The sequence below is a fragment of the Solanum verrucosum genome, unplaced genomic scaffold (genome assembly GCF_900185275.1).
Source record: "Solanum verrucosum unplaced genomic scaffold, falcon-dt-bn FXZP01000307.1, whole genome shotgun sequence".
NCBI classification, from domain to species: Eukaryota; Viridiplantae; Streptophyta; class Magnoliopsida; order Solanales; family Solanaceae; genus Solanum; species Solanum verrucosum.
The window spans coordinates 1,185,508-1,205,514 of NW_026020264.1; the positions used below are offsets into that span (position 1 = coordinate 1,185,508).

The window sequence follows — 20,007 nt, forward strand, 5'->3', positions numbered from 1 at the left end:
CTGAAATATTCTAGTACTGACTCTTTTTGTTTCTTGCTGCATATTCAGGTTTACGGTGTTTCTTGGATCGTCATTTTTGGGATATTAGCAGTAATGAAGGTGAGTTCTAACATGTCACTTTCTTATTATATTCTTTGATAAGTTCCCCCAGCATCTCAGAAGTTATAGAGATACACATTCTTATATCACAAAACCGTAAAAAGAATACATGACTTAGTAAGTGATGGTTACCAGTTTTTAGCTATAATTTATGGTTACAAATACTAACCTTTTTCTTTTACAGGAGATTTAACTTTTGGATTACAATTTCCTGCAATTCACATATTTTCTTGCATCGTATTTATCTCTGTTTTGCGCCAGCGGAGTTTATTCGCATTATAGTATTGCCTTGAACATTGTGTTTTTGAGGCTTAGTAGATACACTTATGTTATAACAATGTTTTCCCTTAAAAATCCAACTATTGGTAATTACTGAGGTCAGATGATTTAAATAAAAGGTAACCAACGATGGTCAGTTTAATTATGGGTAGGAGTAGTTTGCTTGCTTTTCCTCTGTCAATTTTGCTTGCTACACTTTCTGGTGCTTATGCTGTTTCCTGCAATTCGCATATTTTCTTGCATCTTATTCATCTGTTTTGCGCCAGCGGAGTTTATTCGCATTATAGTATTGCCTTGAACATTGTGTTTTTGAGGCTTAGTAGATACACTTGTGTTATAACAATGTTTTCCCATAAAAATCCAACTATTGGTAATTACTGAGGTCAGATCAACGATGGTCAGTTTAACTATGGGAAGGAGTAGTTTGCTTGCTTTTCCTCCGTCAATTTTGCTTGTTGCACTTTCTGGTGCTTGTGCTGATTAAAGTTTTGGCTTGCCTTTCTTCGTTCATTGCAGGTTGTGTCTGTCGGAAGGAAGAAATTCAGTGCCGATTTTCAGCTCGTGTTTCGTTTGATCGAAGGCTTCATTTTCCTTTCATTTGTTGCCCTACTCATCAGTTTGATTGTTATTCTACACCTGAAATTTCGTGATATTATTGTTTGCATTCTCGCGTTCATGCCTACCGGTTGGGGAATGCTTATGGTGAGTGCAACAACCATTCCTTTGCGTCTCAGACATTCTCTTTCGTTCTTTATGCAGGTTTTAAGTCTTCATCCTGCTTTAATTGTTTCAGATTGCTCAAGCTTTGAAACCTTGGATTCGACGTGGTGGCTTCTGGGGATCGGTCAGGACACTTGCCCGTGGTTATGAAATTATAATGGGGTTGCTGTTGTTCACGCCCATTGCATTCTTGGCTTGGTTTCCATTTGTTTCGGAGTTCCAAACCCGAATGTTGTTCAACCAAGCATTCAGTAGAGGTCTGCAGATTTCTCGTATTCTTGGTGGACCAAAGAAGGATCGTTCCTCGAGCAACAAAGAGTAGTTTTGAAGGCTACAATACTACTCATTTCCAAACTGATCCTGCTGGATTCGTTGGACATCTTGAGGATATATTCATGTAAATATTATGTATCTTAGTTCATGTATACAATTTCAGGTAGCATGTGTATATAATATAGTTTCTGCAATTTGTCCAGATGAGTTGTAGACTTGTACAGGATACATATTTTAAATCAAAAGGAGAGGGTTTGGTATGGATTAATTTATTAAAAGCTTGTTAGTGGAAATTTCCTTTTGTGTTTTGAAGTCCTTTTCACTTGGTGATTTGTTCCATTACACTTGTAAACGTGCATATGGCATGGTTAATTTAATTTTTGAAAACTTAAGTTTATTAAAATTGCAGAAAATGACTTTTTAAAACAAAGATCTAGTTATATCGGGTTTTACTCCACTCTTACCTCGTTCTTGGATCTGGTGTTTGGTACGTAGGATAAGATGGGTATTAAAAGTTTAATTTTCTAACAAGATTTACTCTGTTTGGTAGATGATATAAGTTTTATTTGAGGATAAATTTATACCGTCTATCAAATGTAGTATAAATTTTATAACAAGCTTAATGTAAAAATACTATATCTTATCCTATTTAATTTGAGATTATTTTATTTCATTTTTCAGGTAAGATAAATTATGAATTCAGAATAATTTAATCTATGTACCAAAAAGACTCACTCTTTACCGAAAAAGAAAAACATGCCTTGTATATATAAAGTTTTTATTTTAGAGTATATGATAATTTTACAAATCGTGTAATTCGAGTATACGTATCATAATTACAGTTTGGACCCTACTTGATGCGACCACTGTTTCCATACTTATCTCATGCTATAGCGTCATCCACGTGATTTACACGTGACTCCTCCTTCCCTTCTCTCTCCACATAACCTCAATTCACTCAGATTCACTTTATCTCCCATAACCAATTTGTGGTAAATTTTTCTGCGTTTTTTGGAGTTTTAGGAGGAAATTCACCGCCGACCGGTCGACGATCATGAACCAGTCTCAGCTTCTGAACCGGAGTTACCACCCTTGGCCACCACCTTTACCACCAAGGCCCACAATGGTACCCGAAAATCAACAAACTTTCCAAGTGTTACAAAGGCCTTGTTTTACTCCCGGGAGCGTAAACCAGAGTGATTGGAAACTCCAAAACCTTTACAACTCCGATTTTCAGAAACCCCACCGGTTGAACAAACCCCGCCGGTTTTTTCAGAAGAAGAAACAGAGAGAAAATTATCGTTTTACCCCTTTCACCCCGCATAACACGACGTCGTTCCTAATCCGTGCGAAGAAATCCGGGGGAATTACTTCTTTGGTTTCCCCTTGTCCAGTGACTCCGGCTGTTTTACCGACGCCGAAGTTTTCCCCGACGAGGGAGATTTTAGCTGATGTAGCGAAAGAAGAGTGGGGTGTAGACGGGTACGGGTCGATGAACGGGTTGATCCGGGTCCGATCACCTGAGAATGAGCCAGAAGTAGAAGATGAAGGAGAAGGAGTTATTGTATCTTGGAACAGTGATGTTGAGGAAGTGGAGAAGAGGTTAAGCCATGACTTGAGCCGTTTTGAGATGATATATGACCCGGGAAATGGTGGGTCGGGTCGAGATACGTATGATTTTGGTTATAGAGTTGACGATGTGGAGGAACATATTGAGAGATTGGAGGAAGAAAACATGGAGTTGAAGGAGAAAATGTATGTAATGGAGAGGGAATTGGAGGAATTGCGGAAAAGGGTTCGGTATTTGGAAGGTGAAGATGAAAATGGAGATGGAAATGAGTCGGATAATGAAGCTGGTTCTGAGAAAAGTGTAGGAGATTGAGGTGGCCATGAAGAAGAAGAAGAAGGATCTGTATAGTTTAGTTTTGTATCTAAGTGTAGATCTTAGATATTAATCTTCTCTTTTTAGTTGTTAACTTTTGATGAATAGAAGTAATTGTAGTAGTAATCCTTTGATCTGACTAATAAAACTAGATCAACTTTGATTGCTCAATCAAGCTGAATATTTTAGTTAGTCTCATGCTTAGTTTAATTGCAAGTTACCAGTCTTGAAGAAGGCCATGAAAGAGATCGGTGTCCTACTCGAGACGAAGTACTTGTCGTCCCAAACCAAAGGGTATGAGGGAAAAAGACTCGAGAAAGCCTCCTTGGAAGCTTTGTTTCATCTTCACCACTTTTTCTATGTATCTTCTTCGACTATTTTCAAGTACCTCATATTTTTCAGGTGTTTTTTCATAGTTATCTTGTGTAAGCATTGATCGTCAACCACTATAAATCGTTCTAGACCATCATGATATTATTGATAAATGATTTAGAAACTGAATACAATGCAACATGTTTGTTTAAGTATGAAGAGGTCGATATAAAGCTTTGACATTCATGAATTGAGAAAGATTGTTGAAGATATATATTGTGTCGATTGAGTTTCGACAGAGGTGATAACATGATTCGATTATATAATTAATCATCATTTGAGTAGATTTGAAGCTTAATTGTAGTTAATTTGAGTTTTGGAGATAAAACCTGATCGTTGTAGGTTCTAAGTAGACGTTGATATTGTTGCCACTAGAATAACGACCTTATGTTAAAATTCTATTGACAAATGTAGAGAAAATGATTAGGGACCCAGGGTCAAACTTAACAGAAAATGTTGATGAATTTGTTACTTTTAGGGCAAAGTATCAACTTGAACCCCTTTTATAATACATTAAGACTATATCAATCATGTCAAATATATTAAGGACCAAAAGAAAACAATCCCTTTTTCTTAAGGACTATTTTGATCATTTTCTCGACAAATGTACCATTACCTATAGTTTTAAGGGAAAAAATTGACCATTTTTTTACTTGTGAATAAAGGCGAACATATTATCATTCATCATCAAGAGAAAATCTAGTCAATTTTTGCAATGACAAGGATAACATAACCCTAATATAAATTGTTTTTTGCAAAATTGGAAGCATATTTAAAGCTTTTCCCTATAAACAATTTCAGTATCACCAGAATATACGGACTTCACTGATACACGAAATCTGAACATTTCGTTCTCTGCAATCTCCATTAAACTATTTTTCCTTAAAATTTCTGACCTTTGAAGATAGAACAAAAATGGGGGTATGTCTATATATTTAAACCAGGGGTGTATTTGGAAATATATTTATCCAATTTAAGATCAACCGCGTGTTTAAAACTAAATGATGCATGCATATTTAGATTTTAAATTTTAATATGAATGAACCAAATGAAGCAACTTATAAAAATTACCACGTATTATGATAATTAAAATTATCTACATTATAATCTTTGCGTTATGACTAATGATTATAATCTCAAATAGATGTTTGGATATTATTAAATTAATATAATACAACTAGCTTACCATACTGTTTTGAGTCCCATCACAGTTAGTGGAGGAAGCTTCTCTTTGAATTTCAATTGTCCCCTTTGCCTATTGTGCTATATATTTTTATTTACAATTTTGAAAGAATATTTGTACATTCTATGTGATTAACTGATTATTATCCACTTTTATGCTTATTGTCTATTTTACGCGTGAAGCCAACTTTATTAATATTAGGTTGAAATTAATAAAACATGTATGATAATTGTTTTTATTTAAAAGTAGAAGTGGAAATAAAGCATGTATTAGCACAATTGATTTTATTTTTCTCTTATTTAGGAGAGGAGAGTAGTCAAATCTTCTAACAGCATTAATTTTCTGATTTAAAAGAAGTAATCATGTTATAAGTTGTTAAATAAGAATATAGAAAAGCAAAATATGACAACTTTGGATTTGATCTTTTCCCTCTCAGTATGCTAACATCCAAAAATATTTGTACTCAATACATCGAGAAAAGGAAATGATAATAAATTGGATCTTGGATTAACTCAGCCCCAAACGTTATTTCATTAGGGGAGAATTGTCCAAGACAGGGGCCCAAAAATTCGGGCAAACAATGAATTGGGACGAGACTTTGATACCATGCATAATAAAGAAATAGATATTGGGCCTAACCCCACTCCATGGCTAAAAGCTAGCTCACGGGGGCAATATTGCCCAAGGTGGACACATGTACCTTTTTTCCCATCGATTTAGGACTCCAACACCCTCAAATGACAAGTACGGTGCATGCCGGGGTATTGGAGTCCCACCTTGATGGAAAAAAGGGTACATAATCTCCTTACATGGTGTTGGACAAATTTGCCTCCATGAGCTAACTTTTGAAGTTGAGTTAAATCCAAGATAGACTCATCTAGCTAACAGCTCGCAACAATATTGAAAATACAATCAATGCTAACAAACATAAAACCATTCAAACATATATATATAGGGATGAAATTATACTTCAAAACAACATGCAATACCAAGATTCAAAGAAAAGGAAATACTTGAATACAAGTGAATTGAGTGCATGATATTGAATGTTGATAGAAGGTCAATAATAGTAATAACCCCCTGAGGGCCCAACGTAGCTAGCAGCATTGTCCATAGCTTGAAGTATGATCATGTTTTTCATGTGTTGTTCTTTCAGTCTGCGCTGAGCTTCATAATATGTTAATTCTGACGACTCCTCTTCTTCTTCTCCTTCTCGTAATTTGTCTGCTGAATTTTCGTCTTGGGACGATTCAGATACTGGCTTCCTTTTGGGATTTTCTCCTGGATTCTTGTCTGATTTTTTCTTTGTTTTCCTTGTTGTTGGTACTTCCTTTGGTTTCAGAATATCTGCATTTTCTTCTTGTGATTTGTCTACTGTCTTCATTTTGGGATTTAGTACTCTAACACTCTTGGCAAATTTTTTCTCTGTTTTCCTTACTGGATCTTCTGTTGATGTATTGAATACTTGTTCAGTAATTTCTTTGTTGCTTGATTCTTCCACGTTTGGTTTCATGATCACTGCATTTTCTTCTGCTTCTGATAATTCGTCTGCTAGTTTTTCTACTGAAGATTCAACTACTAGCTTCATTTTGGGATTCTTGGCTGTTTTTTCCTCTGTTATCCTGACTGGACTTTTTGTTGATTTACTAATGACAAGTTCTTCATTTGGTTTCGTGATGACTGCATTTTCTTTTGGTTTGTTGACATATTTGGAAATGCTACTACATTCGATATGTGTTCCAAAATCACAATCAGCACAATAATATAACCAAGAATTCTCTTCTACTTTTCCATTACAGAGATCACAAACAAAAATGGAACTTTCATCCTCATCACCAAAAGAGGAATCAAATATAAGTTTAAGTTCATGATGATGGTGTTGGGGAAGTAAGAGTGTTTGGGGCAAAAGGGCACATTGCACGTGCAGATCAAACTCGCAGTGAGCACAACTTAAGCTACAAGATCTTCCTTCAGATCCACAGGCATTACAAGTAAAAGATCGGCTCGAATAAGTAGGAGTTGGTAGAAGGGTTAAAGGGTGAGAAAGATGAGAAGGGTGAACCAGAGAACGAGGCGCGTTGAGGCAATTGTCATGGAGGTAGAAATTGCAAGAGATGCAACCATGAAAGGGCTCAAAAATGAACTTCTCACAGGCTTGACATTGAAGTTCCTCATTTTCATCAAGAACAAGTTTTTTCAAAATATGATGGTGGCTGAAATGTTGGTTATCTTGATATTTCATGTCTCTCAACTTGCTCAGTCTCTATGTTGTTTCAATGTGTGGTTTCTTTTTAGATAGACATGGTTATATGTATTTCTTGAAAATGAATTATATGATTTTAGTACATCCACTATCAAGTTTAATTGGTATTTCTTATCCTGGAAGTCAACTTCTGACTTTTAAAGATTATGACAAAATCATGAAATTACATAAAATAGTGAAAAATCTGCGTAGACATGACTAAATATTTTGCTTGTAGCGCCGGACAATCAAATATTTTACAAAAACCCTATAGAGTTGCTTTAACTACAAAACCATGTATGTCATAAAGTGAATTGAATAATCAAATCCGAGGCAGCTCCCTCTTCCTCTCACTTTTTCCCCCTCATATGAACTTTGAGTGCTCAAAACTTCCGTAACTATTGGCCTAGTCAGGTCGCACACTGGAAAAGGAAAAACTCTCTTGGTAATAAGTTTTCAAGTTCCTGCATAGCTACAACATTTTTCTTTCTTGGGTATGTTTGGTACGGAGAATTTTTTTCTAAAAATAAGTGATTTTTTCTTACTTTTTTTTATTTTTATTTTTAATATTTGATAAATATACTAAATATTATCTAAAAAATGTTTGTATAGAATTTAGGCAAACACTACAAATGTTGGGTACGCGGGGAGGGGGGGGGGGGGGGGCTATGGGAGAGTTTGCGGGTGTTGGGGTTGTGCCTTGTGCGAGCGTAGTTGGGAGGGCGGAGATGCACATGTTGCGAGGCAGGGGTGGGGAAGACAATCAACATGAAATTTTCACTTATAAAATTTGTTTTTTTGTGTGCATACTTTAGCCAGGAAAATCATTATCATGATATTTATGAGTTCTTTTTCTAAATAAAAAATATTTATAACCGTTAAAAGCTGATAAAGTGGAAAATAAATAACAATCACCATATTCTATCTTGACCTCGTTTTATTACAGGTTTTATATCTTCATATATCAACAATTACAATAAGTTTCTTTTATATAATCACTCGATATATTGAAAGGTCACGCGTAATATTATTGATCTTTTCATGAGAATAATTTATCATTTATTTTGATTAGTATCGACAATTAACGTGTGTTTCGATACATTTTGGTGATAGTTCATGTAGAAAGCTCACACGCCTGATAATTCAACTATGAAACTCAAACAACTGCAATACTTATGTGTGTTTTTGTCGTTTCAGTCTTCAGTCTTCTTCCTCTTTTCTTTTTTCTTGAATATATATTTTTACAAGGAGAGGACTGATATGGTTATCATTCTGCCAAAGACAGTAATTTTGGAGAACAAAAAAGGGGAAATCAAACACTAGTTTGTAATAAATAAACATAGAAACCAAAATTAAAATAGAGAACCTGATGATCAACGATACAAAATTTGAAAGAGGAATAACATAACAACAATAAAGCATTTATTTTGCAATAAAAACTGAAGAAGGCCAAAGCGGAAGAATTAGATATATGTAATTGTACGCCTAGATCGAGTCCAGGATAGCACGTCTTCCTCGTGCGTCGATCTGAGCTGCAATTTGAGCTGCTATAAGCCGGTCATGATCGTCATTCACTGAATTTATCATTTCCACCGCCGCATTCGCATGGGAATTCCAGCTTGAATTTGAATTCTGACTTGGATTTGGATTTGAATTTGAATTTGGAATTGGACGGTGCTGTTTGGGGAAAACACCGACTTCAGGACTAGTTATTGCACAGTGCAAGTGTGACCCGAAATCACACCCAGCACAGTAGTACAACCAATCGTCCCTGTTCATTATCACATTGCACATATCACAATTGTATTTGATATTCTTATCTTCGTATGGAGAACCGAAGTGGAGCTCCAATTGATGTGGGTGGTTATTAACAAGTATGGAGCTAGGACTGGACGCACATTGCAAGTGAATATCAAATTCACAAGCAGCACAGCTAAAGCAAAATCCATTACCAGCAGAGCCACAAGCCTTGCAAGTATAGGAACGACTCGAGTAAGATGGAATTTGGTGAAGGGTCAAGGGGTGGGAAGGATGAGACGAGTGATTGATAAAACGCGGAGCATTGAAACAGTTATCGTGGAGGAAATATTGGCAGGTGTTGCAGCCGTAGAAAGGCGTGTGACTATTGTTTGGTTTCTCACAAGCATTGCAATTGAGAGTTTCAGTTGGATTCACAATTAGTTTCAAGATGTGAGAATGACTGAAGTGTTGTTTATCTTGAGGTCCCGCATTTGTACCCCGATTTTGTCTTCCCATTTTTTTTCTTGTAATTTTGTTGTGCAATATAATGGAGAGTTAGCTTAGCTATCTGCAAGTAATGATTTATATTTATAGATATTTTAATTGTTTCCTTTGCTTACATATTTTCTTCTTTTGCTATAACAATTTGGCCAGTTGATTGACTAACTGGTATCCATTGTCTACGTACTAAAATGGGGCCGAGCATCTTCGATTTTTTGACTTTGACTAAAATGGCTCCGAGAATATTAATACGTAATTCACAAGTCAACTGTGTTGAGGTTCATCGAAGTTCCGGCAGCAGACTTTTTGCTCATACAAGTTGGCATTTCATCAATCATTTTCCTAAGTAGTACTGGTCGACTACCAGTTCATTCAGAGCTTGTTCTAATCTGCATCACACATTGGAGTTTGATTATTGCATCGTCTTAATACTAATCAACTTGTCAGGTGAATAATTATCTCAATTGAGATTTTTCGACATGAATCCAAATTTAGTCGTGAGCCCCAATATGTATATCAGACCCAAAAAAAAAAAAAAAAGCAGCTCTATCTAGATTTATAGGTTGTCTCTGAGATATAAACTGTGAAATTAAATCGACTGATTTCGGCAAATTGATAACTTTTGAAGTCGACTTCATTGAGGTTCATGGATGCATGTTACGGCAACAATCAACTGTTCGACTTTTTCCTATTAGCAAGTTGGCATTTTTATCATTCATTATCCTAGTGCTGACTATTGACCAATACTTAATTGAACGCGTTGGAGTTTGATTATGGTAGACCGTAGTGTCTCAAAATTAACTTGCCACACGAACAGTCATATATGTCCGCTTAATTTTTATATTAGATTGTTTATATCACATCATTTCAAATGCAACTCTTTTTTCTTTATATCATGTGTGAATATGAAATATTTTATGTATTGAGCTGCTCTTTCATGATTTTGCGAAGCCAAAATTTTAAGTTTATAGTAAGACTTTGGGATTTGGCTCCCCTCCATTACCTTTTCCCTCCATTTCGTCAAGTACACATCTGGATGAGAGACATATGTACTATTTAATTGTTAAAAGTCAAGATTATATTGCATTAACTAGTATCATAACCATAGTTAAGTGAATAAGTTTTGGAAAAAATTCTCTCCAAATTTAGTAAGAATAATTAATTCTTCTCAATTTTTCGTATCCATATATTTATATCATTAATTTTATTTTATATTTTTATATTAAAATATTAAAATTATGGAACATGAACTTAACAACGTTTAATTTGTTTAGCCTAACAGTAGTCTTACAAAATATTTTGCCTTTAAATTGATATTTTATTTTATTTTATTTTTTAAAATTTATACTCTCACATTTGTAATTCTAATGCATTTTTTACTTCCCATTTTTTATTATATGATTTCTATCATCAATGATAATTCTTCCTTTTATTTTTTAAATTTCTCAACCTAATATTTCAAGAATAAATTTGCTAGCATAGGAAGCGATTAAATAATGTACAATATTAATATTTGACTATAGAAATAAAAAATGAAATTAAACGGTTCAAAGATTTGTAGGAATATTTTTCTTGCCAAAGTAAGAAATTATTTGTTCAAAATTTATTCCTTAACTATGGTTATGATACTAGTTAATGCAATATAATCTTGACTTTTAACAATTAAATAGTACACATGTCTTTCATCTAGATGTGTAGTTGACGAAATGGAGGGAAAGGGTAATGGAGGGGAGCCAAATCCAAGACTTTGAATTTTTATAAATTTGAATTTTGATCTTTTTACTCCCTTCGAGTTACTTTACTGGTCATTCTTACTAAAAATAAATGGTTCAAAATAGTTGTTAGTTTTAGAAAATCAAAATATTATTGAATATTTTGCCGTTAGTAATACTTATTTTTAAAAGTAATTAACATTGACTTATAATTAGCACAAAAAACATAGGTGAATAACACATATACATACAATATTTTGATTGTTTAGATTAATCATCTTTTTATTTATTGAAGAGAAATGAAAGAGGGAATATTTATTGAAAAAAGATAATAAATAGGTGTATGATATTGAAAACACATTTTCTTGAGAGCAACTATCATAAAACATATACTAGTATAGATGCTAATTACTCAACACATTGATAGTTTCAATAATTACATATCTTGTTTGAGTTACCTCTGGATACACTTATAAATACATTGTATCTATCGAATTTATCTCCCCTCTCTCCTCTCCAGCTTGCCTCTTCTCCTCTCTCGCTCTCCTCTTCCCCTCTCTCGTCCCTCTACCTCTCTCTATCTGTGTTTCACTATGTATTTATATTTCACAATTTTTTTTATCAAAGTAAGTAATTATTAAAATCAATTCACCAAAATAATACATTTTTTGGAATTTTACAAAACTAGTATAAACGTAGTTTTCAGTAACGTTTTAGGTTATATTTTATTCAAAAAGAAATCAATAACAAGAAAGACAAAAACCTGACAGGGTAAACATACATAAAACGTTATTGTCAGTTATGTTTTATAATTCGTTACTCTAAGGCACATTTTATAACTAAAACGTGACTCACAGTAACGTTTCTCTGGAATGACTGAAAATTAAAATTCAATCTTTCATGCCTCATTCAACTTTATTAAACTTTCCACTATATATATATTACACATATATTTACTTATATAAATTATAGGAACCACATATTATAAGTACTAAATAACATCCTATCCCTTCTAGTTTTCTATTTACCAAAAATCCCTTAAAAATGATGTTTGCGGGATACATAGCATTGTGCACGGGATACATGTGGGATACATAGCGTTGTGCATAGGATACATAGCGTTTGATACATTCCACATAGAGGGATACATAGCGTTGTGCACGGGATACATACGGGATACATAGGTAAATAAGGAATTTTTGAAATTTTTGAAATAAGTAGGGATAAATGGATATTAAGGTAAGTAAATGAGTGTAGTTAAGTAATTTGTCCTATTTACTTCATATATATATAGGAGACTGAGGAGGGCTTTACTACAATATCGATTAATTTCTTTGTCTCTTCTATTATGATGTAGTCATTATGTTTTGTTTTAATAGTTGTTTTGCTTACTTATTACATCAATTTTAATTAAATAGCTTCTTTATTGATAGTCTAATATTTAATAATCATAAGAAACCGATTGAATTAATATTTGGAAGGGATGGTATCTTAGGTTAGAAGAAGATCTCTCATATGATTTATTTACAAATTTTGAAATTGAAATGATACAAGACAAGCTTCAATTTGCGCAAAGTCTTCCTCACTTTTTTTCCCTTTCATTTTAAAAAATACTGTCTATGTACGAAAAGAGAAAGAAAAGAGAAAATCACATATATTTCAAGTGAAGGTATGTACAAAATATATCTATCCATTTTAATAGTGGAAATTTGAATAATGAATAAGGCATGTACAAGATTGAATTTCAATTTTTATCCATTCTAGAGAAACATTACTGTGAGTCACATTTTAGCTGTAAAATGTGCTTCACAGTAATGAATTATAAAACGTTACTGACAATAACGTTTTATGTATGTTTACTCTGTCAATTTTTTGTTATTGAATTTTTTTGAATAAAATATAACCTAAAACGTTACTGAGAATTACGTTTATATTAGTTTTGTAAAATTTCAAAAAAACGTACTATTATTTTGGTGAATTGATTTTAATAATGACTTAATTTGGTCAAAAAATCTTGTGTGTAATTAAGTTTCAAGAATCCATCTGTGAATTAACTGACGATCTTAATTACCTTCCACTAACCTTCGTTAAAGTGTCGACATTTCTTGTGAATATATTCCATCCTTTCTAATAAGTACTCCCTCTCTGTCCCTAATTACTTGTCCACTTTTGAATTGACGCACCTATTAAGAAAACAATAATTGACATAGTGAGTTTACCATTTTACCCCTATATAATGAAGTGGATGAATTAAGAACTTAAGATTTTCAAAAAGTTCTACATTTTTCAAAGTAATTAATTTAGGATATAATAGATAAAAAATTTTTTTGTCCATTCTTGATTTGTCAAAATGGACAAGTAATTAGGGACAACTAAAAAAGGAAATATGAACAAGTAATTAAGGACAGAGGGAGTAATAAATAACTATACAATCAATAAGAAAAAAGATGTATGAAGATGCGAAAGTAATTAATTAATATTCAATAATTATTTACAAAAACAAAAATATAGTTTGAATATCTATGTGACAATAATTCCTAAGTTGAAGGAGTTGAATATATCATATTATCACCTAGTTAATACTTATTATCTCATAAATATTTCTTCTCTATTTCAATTTTCTTCAACAAAGAAAATAACTTTTTGAGATAATAATTATGAATTGGTTGTCCATCCAAGAAATCAACTCCGAATAAAGTACTAATGGCTTCTCAAAAATAGAATTAATTTTTCAACATATGAGACTTGCCATCTTGAGTTAAGGGTCAAAAACACACCTAAAATATTTTGATTTTTTGAGCTTCATACCTGAATTATCACCAAACGTTTATCGAAACACACCTCATCTCTCAGTTGTTCACTTTTCCTACCTGAACAATGGTGATAATTCAGATTGAAAAAGTGAAGAACTGGTAATTAATTAATGTGTTTTTCGATCAACATTTAGTGATAGTTCACGTATGGAACTTATACCTTTGATAATTTAGTTATGAAATTCAAAAATATCACAATACTTAGGTGTGTTTTTGTTGTTTCAGTCTTCAGTTGTTATGAACCAAGTCCAGCCTACTATAGATACTAATGTCATACAAGTTGCTATTAGTGCTTTCATTGATTCCATCTACCATGGTGGACCTATCTCAACCCACTGTCATGGGTCGCTTCAGTGGTGTCAATTCTCTAGATTGGGTGATTAAGACAGAGAAGTATTTCCTCTTTTACGACATATTATCGGAGCATAAACTGTCATTGGCTTCATTCTATTTGGATGGCGAGGCTTTGGAATGGTATCGTTGGCTCTTCCGAAACAAACAACTTGCGGGTTGGGATCATTTCGTAGATAAATTGTTTATTCGTTTTCAAAGTCGAAAAACTCCTCACAATTGATTCTCCTTTCTCCGGCAGTTTACCACAGTGGATGATTATCAGGCATGGGCAGCAACTATTTCGTCATTGAACACTTTGCTAACTTGCCCACGCCTCAGTCGTGGAATGCACCATCGGACTACAACAAAGTGAAATCTGTTATTTCTTGTATTCAGATTAGCAAACCATGAATAATAAAAGATGAAAAGAAAAACACAAAGAACTATCCGAGTTCACAGAACCCACTGTGTGTCCTTAAGAAATTTAATCCCCTCAAGAACCCGAGGTTGCAGATTAATTCCTCCCAAGATAAAACGGATTAACCATTAAAAGAAGTAGCGGTACCTTAAACTTCGATAATTTTAATGAACTCAAAATGACAATAACGAATCACACACATAGACACGATTGATCGATTTTGTTTTGTAAGAAATGTATGCAAAAGAAGGGAATAATTCGATGCAGAAAAATGAAAGAAAACCTCTTTATTTATAGCCAACAAAGGGTAGAGGTCACAACCCTTTGGAAAGAAGACAACCTTTCAGAAAGGTCACAATACTTTGGAAAAGACATAACCTTTCAAACGGTCACAACCCTTTAGAAAGGACACAACCTTTCATAAAGATCACAATCTTTCGGCATAGTTACAACTCTTTAGGAGAGTCACAACCCTTCATTTTCTGTTCACACCTTGAAAACCCAACAAAATCTTCCCACTAGGTGTTCGGTGAAAAGTCAAATAAGACACCTGATATTTTTGTAGATGTTGAGAATGCAATAAAGCTAAGTAAAAGTGGCAGCGCTGAAATGTTGGACATTCAAGCAAAAAAGAAGTTTTTTCATTCGATTTTGGATGAAACCAAAGAGGAGGCGGAGTTCCCTGTTCCACAACACGTTAGTGAACCACTTGTATACAACAACAATGAGGCACACAAGGTGTTCGATGAATTTTTCGTAGGATGTAAGGATGTTATTCTAGAATCACACAAGGTGCTTACGATTATTACAGATACTATTGAGGAAAATGACTATGCTATTGATGTTGAAAATGAAGAGAGGAATGAGGAAGAAGAAAAACTTTTTACCATTGAAAATAAAATACGACAATTGGTTCCTGCATTTGTGGTAATACTTCCATTATGGTTTGATTCTACATTTTCTAGTTTCAGTGACTTTGCCATGTTTAATATGCTACATAAACTTGGGATAGCCCGATGCATGGAGGAGATATCTGAAATGCTTTCAACTTGTAGATATGACCAACTTACTAACTGAGGTATAATTGATCACTTTAGTAGACTTGGTCATGCTTCACTTATCTTAACTTTGCATTTATTTCCACCTAATCAATTCGGATTAGTGTTTCTATTTGATCATGGCTCTCGTTCACTTACCATGTTCCTTAGAGTTACAAGAAACTAGGGGTGACAATTTAAGCCCATATTAATGAAATGAGTCAATTTTACTCATATTTAATGACTTGAATCACTCATATTTTAATTGGGTAAATATGAGCTTCAAGCTATTTTAAGAGCTCCTACAAATATGGTCAAAATGGGTATCCATATAGACCTATAATAGATCACTCACTTCTCTCTACTACTCAAAATTTTAAATTGTGCTAAAAAATAAAAATTCTAATATTAATTTTAAATTTTCAAAAATATTAATTTATTTTTCAAAAAAATTGGAGGGTGGGTGGGGATGAGAGGGGGGGGGGGGAGAGGTGGATTTTTTTTTTTTGAAAAACAAAAAAAATTAGGGGTCGTTTGGGTGGAGGGTGGGGGGCCACCAGGGGGAGGGGTAATTTTTTTTGGAAAAACATAATTTTTTTTTTAAAACAAAAAAATTAGGGGTAGGTTGGATGGAAGGTGGGGGGGGGGGGCGGTCATTGGGGCACGACTCCCCGAGGGGTGGGGGTAGGGGACTAGGGGTACAGGGGTGGGGGTGGAGGGAAGTGGGGGGTACAGGGGAGGGGTTCGGCAAAGAAAAAATTAAATTTTTTATTTTACAGAAAAAAAAGTTTTTTTAAAATTTTTTTGGGGGTTGGGGGGTAGGGGTTGCCAATTTTTTTTTTTTAAAAAAAGTCTTTTTAATTTTTTTTTGGGGTGGGGGTACATGGGTGGGGTGATAGGGGTAGGGTGGGATGGTAGGGGTTGAGGTATTACCAACTTAGCTTTGATTTAAATTTTTTTGGCTTTAAGAGATTAAAATGGATTACAACCATTTTACCCAAACCATATTTGACCAAATCCATATTTACCTATATTTTATTTATAGGAAAAATTACTGAAATACACGTCTTATGTTTCTTTTATTTCTAATATTTCATTCTATTTCTAAAAACTTCTAAAATCCCTTATTTCTCTCCTAATTCTAAATTATTTTATAATGTATTCGAGCTACATATTATGTATCCGATTTATTTTATAATGTATTTGAACTAGTTTTTAATGTATCCGAGCTACATATTATGTATCCGGTTTATTTTATAATGTATTCGAGCTAGTTTTTAATGTATCCGAGCTACATATTATGTATTCGGTTTGTTTTACTTTTTCCAGGAATTAATGTAATTACAAACTAAATAGGGATAGATTGTAATTTCATATTAAAACTATGTGATTCCTAAAATTTATACTTTATTTATGTGGATGGATTGTGATCCAATCTATTTTAACTCAATTCATATTCAATCCATCCAAATCCGATCCAAACCACCCATTTGCCACCCCTACAAGAAACTATGTATTTTGTGTCGCTTTAGACAACTTGGATCATAATAAGTTAATTATGTCAACCTTGTGGTATTCTTGCATTTGGGTTGGTAAAGGACAAGAGCAATGTCTTAACTCGAACCTTGAGGACAAGGCTCCTATTGAGGACGGGAGTATTGTTATGAACCAAGTCCAACACTGTAGATACTAATGTTATACAAGTTGTTATTGGGCTGACAAGAGCTATTGGGCCGAGAACAAGCAATAGGGCCAGGTTAATTTGGGATCCAAGATGAGTAGTGGGCATGAAACGGTTCCATCAAAAAGGGGAGTGATATGTGCTTTAGGAATTATGCAAATTGTTGAGAAAAATGTCTAGTCCTCTCATCCCCTTTCTTTGAGTCTATGCTTCTCATCTCCCTTCTAGTTATCTTCTACAATAATTTTCTTTGTTAGTTCCATTTTTCGTTATAACTTTGAGTTTAGTGATTATAATATTTGAATGTTTCTATTGTGAAATTGGAGTTGTTACATCAGTCTTCTTCCTCTTTGTTTTCTTGAATCTATATTTTTACAAGGAGAGGACTGATATGGTTATCATTCTGCCAAAGACAGTAATTTTGGACCCCAGAAAACAGAACAAAAAAGGGGAAAATCAAACACTAGTTTATAATCGATAAACGTAGAAACCAAAACAAAAATGGAGAAACTTGATGATTAAAGATACAAATTTGAAAGAGAAATAACACGATAGCAACAATAAAGCATTTATTTAAAAACTGAAGAAGGCCAAAGCGTAAGCATTAGATATATGCAATTGTATGCCTAAATTAAGTCCAGAGCAGCCTCTTGTCCTCGTGCCACAAACTGAGCGCGAATTTGAGCTGCTATAAGCTGCTCATGAGCAGCATTCACTGAATTAATCATTTCCACCGCCGCATTTGGATTTAAATTTGAATTTGAATTCTGACTTGGATTTGGATTTGAATTTGAATTTGGAATTGGACGGTGCTGTTTGGGGAAAACACCGACTTCAGGATTAGTTATCGCACACCGCAAGTGTGACCCGAAATCACACCCAGCACAGTAGTACAACCAATCGTCCTTGTTCATTATCACCTTGCACATATCACAATTGTATTTGCTATTCTTATCTTCGTATGGAGAACCGAAGTGGAGCTCCAATTGATGCGGGTGGTTATTAACAAGTATGGAGCTAGGACTGGACGCACAGTGCAAGTGAATATCAAATTCACAAGCAGCACAGCTAAAGCAAAATCCATTACCAGCAGAGCCACAAGCCTTGCAAGTATAGGAACGACTCGAGTAAGACGGAATTTGGTGAAGGGTCAAGGGGTGGGAAGGATGAGACGAGTGATTGAGAAAACGCGGAGCATTGAAGCAATTATCGTGGAGGAAATACTGGCAACTGTTGCATCCATGAAAATTAGGCTTATTGTTATTTGGTTGCTCACAGGCATTGCAAGTGAGTGTTTCAGGTGGATTCACAATTGGTTTCAAAATGTGAGGATGGCTAAAGTGTTGTTTACCTTGAGATGTCGCATTTGTACTCTTATTCTGTCTTCCCATTGATTTTTCTTTCTAACTTTGTTGAAATCAGTAATCAATAAGACTATAGGAGAGCTAGCAAGTTAATTTGTAACTTGTAATTGTATTTATAGATACTAATTCAACTATAATAATAATAAGTTAAGAACATGCCCACGCTGTTTATTTCCTTCGACGACTTTGCATTCATTTTTTCCCCTTTATTAGGTCTGGTGAATCAATAATTTGGCAAGTTGTTGTTTAAATATCTGTAAGCATATTGACTGACTTAGCGCTGTTATCCATTGGCTACTAAAATATTGGCGATCGAGAATCTTCGTATAATTTGACATACACTAAAATTTACCTTCTTTTTGGTTTTCTCAAGTTAATTTCCTTCCTCTCACTTTAAGTTTTACTTGATCAATAAAAATTGTGATGAAGTGATAAATATATATTAAATCTAATCTCAAGTTTAAGCATTGAGTATTGAATCACATTTGATGTTTAAGAATGTTTTATTCCAACTGTGAGTCTTCTTGACGCAAATCTAAATTTAGTCACAATTCAGCAAAGTGGTAACTTTGGGAAGTCAACTTTATTGAGGTTCATGGCTGTTACGGTAACGGTCCACTGTAAGACTTTTTGCTCTTTTCAAGTTGGCATTTTCATCATGGGAAGTGCTAAATGATCAGAAAATTTAAAAAATTATAATAATTTTTTAATTTTAAAACAAACTGATTTTTTTTCAATTTTTTAGTTAAAAAGTATTAAAGTTAAAAGGGTAAATATGTTTAAAAAGGTAAAATAACATAAATAAAATATTATTCTGGCCAAATTTTCTGGCAAAAAAGATTTTTTCCTTTCATCATTCATTATCCTAGTTTTGACTAATACTCCCTCTATCCCTAATTACTTGTCCACATTTTCTTTTTAGTTGTCCCTAATTACTTGTCCATTTTGATAAATCAAGAAATAACAATTTTTTTTTACCTATTATACCCTCAATTAATTATTTTGAAAAATGTAGAACTTCTTGAAAATATTAAGTTTTTAATTTATCCACTTCATAATTAATAGAGGTAAAATGGTAAACTCACTATTTTCAATTATTGATTTCTTAATAGGTGTGTCAATTCAAAAGTGTATAAATAATTAAGAATAGAGAGATTACTTTTTTAATTCATTTTAGTTTGATTATCGTAATGTCTCTCCACACGACGAGTCATATATGTCTGCTTGGTTTTCATTTTTGCATTATAGTAGGTCGTGTAATATCACCTTTTTTGGGATGCAACCCTTTTTGAATTATGTATGAATACAAAATATTTTGTGTATTGAGCTACTCTTGGTTCTCAAGCTTTTGTCAAGTT

General features: G+C 33.7%; 5 protein-coding genes and 1 pseudogene across 5 annotated transcripts in view; 3 read left to right on the top strand and 3 right to left on the bottom strand.

Moving 5' to 3' along the window:
- Positions 1–1,701, top strand: part of LOC125833708 (callose synthase 2) — a 32,036-nt gene extending 30,335 nt beyond the window's left edge. The window contains exons 41-43 of the mRNA XM_049512887.1: positions 49–99; positions 895–1,080; positions 1,172–1,701. Of these exons, the coding sequence (XP_049368844.1) occupies positions 49–99; positions 895–1,080; positions 1,172–1,420 (486 nt within the window). The 3' untranslated portion in view covers positions 1,421–1,701. The remainder of the gene's footprint in view (positions 1–48; positions 100–894; positions 1,081–1,171) is intronic.
- A 525-nt stretch (positions 1,702–2,226) lies between these two features.
- On the top strand, positions 2,227–3,424 carry LOC125833737 (uncharacterized). The gene has a single exon (XM_049512925.1). It carries the CDS (start codon positions 2,426–2,428, stop codon positions 3,251–3,253), a length of 828 nt encoding a protein of 275 aa, XP_049368882.1. The 5' UTR covers positions 2,227–2,425; the 3' UTR covers positions 3,254–3,424.
- Positions 3,425–5,868: 2,444 nt separating this feature from the next.
- LOC125833727 (uncharacterized) lies at positions 5,869–7,064 on the bottom strand. Its single transcript, XM_049512915.1, has one exon. The coding sequence runs from the start codon at positions 7,048–7,050 to the stop codon at positions 5,869–5,871; it is 1,182 nt and encodes a 393-aa protein (XP_049368872.1). The 5' UTR covers positions 7,051–7,064.
- Positions 7,065–8,359: 1,295 nt separating this feature from the next.
- Positions 8,360–9,326, bottom strand: LOC125833743 (uncharacterized). The gene has a single exon (XM_049512929.1). The coding sequence runs from the start codon at positions 9,304–9,306 to the stop codon at positions 8,536–8,538; it is 771 nt and encodes a 256-aa protein (XP_049368886.1). The 5' UTR covers positions 9,307–9,326; the 3' UTR covers positions 8,360–8,535.
- A 4,803-nt stretch (positions 9,327–14,129) lies between these two features.
- On the top strand, positions 14,130–17,297 carry LOC125833558 (uncharacterized; annotated as a pseudogene).
- A 614-nt stretch (positions 17,298–17,911) lies between these two features.
- On the bottom strand, positions 17,912–18,676 carry LOC125833744 (uncharacterized). Its single transcript, XM_049512930.1, has one exon. It carries the CDS (start codon positions 18,674–18,676, stop codon positions 17,912–17,914), a length of 765 nt encoding a protein of 254 aa, XP_049368887.1.
- Positions 18,677–20,007: the final 1,331 nt, after the last annotated feature.

Excerpts from the sequence above, each read along its gene's own strand:
- LOC125833737 (XM_049512925.1), top strand. The coding sequence starts at position 2,426 with ATGAACCAGTCTCAGCTTCTGAACCGGAGTTACCACCCTTGGCCACCA.
- LOC125833727 (XM_049512915.1), bottom strand. The coding sequence starts at position 7,050 with ATGAAATATCAAGATAACCAACATTTCAGCCACCATCATATTTTGAAA.
- LOC125833743 (XM_049512929.1), bottom strand. The coding sequence starts at position 9,306 with ATGGGAAGACAAAATCGGGGTACAAATGCGGGACCTCAAGATAAACAA.
- LOC125833744 (XM_049512930.1), bottom strand. The coding sequence starts at position 18,676 with ATGGGAAGACAGAATAAGAGTACAAATGCGACATCTCAAGGTAAACAA.